The sequence below is a fragment of the Emys orbicularis genome, chromosome 4 (genome assembly GCF_028017835.1).
Source record: "Emys orbicularis isolate rEmyOrb1 chromosome 4, rEmyOrb1.hap1, whole genome shotgun sequence".
Classification (NCBI taxonomy): domain Eukaryota; kingdom Metazoa; phylum Chordata; order Testudines; family Emydidae; genus Emys; species Emys orbicularis.
In genome coordinates this window covers 125,785,321-125,788,904 of record NC_088686.1, presented here as the reverse complement: position 1 = coordinate 125,788,904, position 3,584 = coordinate 125,785,321, and the positions used below count along the sequence as shown (strand labels likewise).

The window sequence follows — 3,584 nt, the reverse complement described above, 5'->3', positions numbered from 1 at the left end:
ATTCTATGTGGTAAACACTGTTGCAAAGCAACCAGCGAGCTTTACAGTAATGTCTTAATCATCATGGCTCCCTTTCACCCCTCCAGCAGACCCACCAATTCTCTTTCATACCTCGTCTACATGGGGGAATTTACCAGCATAGCTATGCTGGTATAACTGCAAATGTGAATACTCGTCTCCTAGAATAAGAGTGCCTTTTTCTGGTATAGTTTATACCAGTTCAAAGTGACAGATGCTAAACCAGAAACAAGCATAATGATTCTGGGATAAGAGTGTCTGCATGGGAAGTTATATCAGCTTAGCTATGCAAGTATAATTGTACCGGCATAGCTCTGCTGGTAAATTTCCCCATGTAAACAAGGCCATAGGCTTCCTGTTTCTGAGATTCTTAAAGAATTTCTTGGGTTTTGTCTTTGGCTATTTGCTCTTCAAATTCCTTTCCGGTTCCCCTAATTTCCTTCTTATATTTTGTCTACCATAGTGAATGTTCCTTTATATAAGAATATGGGGAATTTCCAGATTTGATCAGAGCCAAGGTCCATCTAGTCAAGAATGCTGACCCAACAGTACTTGACATCAGATGCTTCAGAGGAAGGTATAAGTGCCATGCAGCAGGCAGTTATGGAATAACCTGCCCTTCAGGGAAATTGTGACAAAGTGGGAATTTTTGGTAATATTGTAAGTATATCAGGCATGCCTCAGTTTCCCTCTGTACTTTGCATCATGACCGACAGGGTGCAAAGGGGTTAAAGCTGCTCTTGGAGCAGAGCAAGAGGCAGGAGGTGTTTGTGTCATGTAGCTGTCTGCAGTGGAAGGAATGGGCTGTTAAGGGACTGGCTGAAACCAACCCATATCAGTGGAGAATTCAAAAAGACAATGGGAACCCCAATGGCCAGGACATTTACACCTAGCCACCAGCAACCAAGAGGGAGGCGATTCCCCCCACCTCTCATCAGGGAAGCACTGTCTTCCCCCCCTACCCCTGCCCCAGCTCAAGAACAAAAGGAGCAGGTGTCAGGTGGCTAGAGTGTAACCCTTCTGCCCATCTGAGTTGGCAGCAACAAGGGCCGGGTTCAGTATCTCGGGGTTCCATTTCAATAATGGCTTGAGCTGCACTTTGCAGAGACATGGAGCTCTCATCTTGGACTGACAGAGACAGGGAGCCCGAGCCAGATGCGGATCCACAGCAGCTTGGCTGGCTGGTTGCACTGGCCTCTATTTCTCTGGGCTACCCTAAGGACTTCCCCATGCCGTGTGCCAGTGGGCTAATGAACCCTGCTCTGGTTGGAAAAGGCTGCCTGGTGTCACTGCAGACACTGTCTGGGAAGCCCGTGGTCCTGGAGAGGGTACATGTCTCTGACCAGGTGTCTGGTTCAGTTGGACTCACTGGGCAAAGCTCACAGCATGAGGCAGGAGGGCTGGAGCCCAGAGGCTCCATCTTGGAGGTGCTGAGGCTGCATGGCCAGCCCTTGAGGAAAAGTGAGCCCCATTGGGGGTCAGACAAATGGAGGGGGTCCTCCAAGGAACTGTTTAGTAGCTGGGGCATAGCTGTGGATCCATAGAATCATAGAATATCAGGGTTGGAAGGGACCTCGGGAGGTCATCTAGTCCAACCCCCTGCTCAAAGCAGGACCAATTCCCAATTCCCATGACAGAAGTTTTATCTTTACACCGAACAGTTAATTGCCTTCACTTAGGCTTGATTCAATTTTTAGTTGCTCAGATAGCAGGGTGATGGGGGAAGTATAAAAACATGGAAGGACAGAGGGTAGATAGAGGATTGTTTCTGGGCCTGGGCTCTCTTGTGCCTTGCCATTTAACCATACTGCTTTCTTCTTTCCTTCCTGCTGCTTTTTTGGTTTGGAGGTAGATATCCTTTCTGAGACTCTCGTCACCCTGCGGCTACTGCAATGGTTTTTTATGGCCACCTTCAGGTCAGAGTCAGAGGAAGCATCACAAGAAAATACTATTAATAGAGCCAGTGTTATCCATGCAGCATCAAAACTGTAGTTTGGTTTGAAAATCAAGACAAATCAGTCACCATAAATAAGGGTAAGAAGGGAGCAGGGCTCACTGCTGTCTTTCCTACCAGAAATTCCAATGCATTCTGCCAGAGAGTGGCATCCATCACCATCCGGGATAGATGGGTGCTTAGCATCAGCCTTGAATGTCCGGAGGGAAGATGATTCCTTCAGTCACCTCGGCAACATGCCCTGTTCCCAGAACTTCTCTTAGGATTAGAAAGTGTTTCCTGATATTGCATCTGAATGTCTTGATTGCAGTGTGACCTTGTCTCCTCTTGTTCTGCCCTTGATGACTGCTGACAGGGTCTGCTCTTCTCTCCTCTTCTCTCGCAGGTCCCATGTCTTGGTTCCAGGGGGGATGAAAACCGAACAGGGCTGATACAATTTCACTTCCATCTTCTCTCGACCCTCCCTGAGATTCAGCTGCTGATTTTCCTGGCTTTCCTGCTCATGTACCTGCTCAGTCTCTGTGGGAACACGGCCGTTGCACTCACTGTGTGCACTGACCGCTCCCTCCACACCCCCATGTACTTCTTTCTGGCCAATCTGGCGGTGCTGGAGATCTGCTACTCCTCTGTCATTGCCCCATTGGCCCTGGTCAACCTTGTGTCGGGGAGGAAGGCCACCATCTCCCTCGCTGGCTGTGGCACCCAGATGTTCTTCTTTGTCTTTGTGGGAGGTGCTGACTGCGTTCTGCTGGCCGTCATGGCGTACGACCGATATGTGGCAATCTGCCACCCACTGCGCTACACCCTCATTATGAACTGGAAAGTCTGTGCCTGTCTCGTAGCTGGCTCACTGGTGCTGGGCTTCCTATTATCCCTGCAACTGACCATCTTGATCTTCCGCCTGCCGTTCTGCAGCACCAAGGAAATCAGTCACTTCTTCTGTGACATCCCTGCTGTCCTGAGGCTGGCCTGCATCAACACACGTGTCCACCAGGCTGCCCTTTTCATTGTAAGTGTCACAGTCCTGACCATCCCCTTCCTGCTGATCTGCCTCTCCTACGTCTTCATTGTGGCTGCCATCCTGCAAATCCGCTCTGCAGCCGGCCGATGCCGCACCTTCTCCACCTGCTCCTCCCACCTGACAGTCGTCCTCCTGCAGTACGGCTGCTGCAGCTTCATATACCTACGGCCTAGCTCCAGCTACTCCCCGGAGCAAGGTTGGGTGGTGTCTGTGGTCTACACCTTTGTCACCCCTGTACTGAACCCCCTGATCTACAGCATGAGGAACAAAGAGCTAAAAGATGCCCTGAGCAGAGCGCTGGGAAGGAAAATGCTGTCCCAGGGATAGTGACAGCTTTGGGCCATCAATCAGTAAATGACCACAACTCCAGAGACAGAATGTAGATAATTTAGGGTGACTGGGATTGGGATAGAGCACTATACATACAGAGAACTGGTTCCAGTGGGCCGGTGGATCGAGTGGACGACATGGCGCAGGGGAGTGGTATTGTATTGTTGAATAGGTGGTTATCATTGAACAATATTGACACACCTTTGGCAAGCAGAAGCAGATAGTGGGGGCCCAATGGGTTAGCTTCCTGTTGATGGAGAG

The 3,584-nt window shown here is 49.9% G+C and overlaps 1 protein-coding gene across 1 annotated transcript; it reads left to right on the top strand.

The window, feature by feature from the left end:
- Positions 1-1,127: 1,127 nt before the first annotated feature.
- On the top strand, positions 1,128-3,320 carry LOC135877831 (olfactory receptor 10V1-like). Its single transcript, XM_065403373.1, has 2 exons — positions 1,128-1,346; positions 2,358-3,320. Exons 1-2 carry the CDS (start codon positions 1,128-1,130, stop codon positions 3,318-3,320), a joined length of 1,182 nt encoding a protein of 393 aa, XP_065259445.1.
- Positions 3,321-3,584: the final 264 nt, after the last annotated feature.

What these genes read in the sequence shown, in the direction of transcription:
- LOC135877831 (XM_065403373.1), top strand. Translation starts at nt 1,128, where the DNA reads ATGGAGCTCTCATCTTGGACTGACAGAGACAGGGAGCCCGAGCCAGAT. An exon ending in AGCCCGTGGTCCTGGAGAGG is followed by an intron (nt 1,347 to 2,357) that starts GTACATGTCTCT and finishes CTTCTCTCGCAG; the next exon opens with GTCCCATGTCTTGGTTCCAG.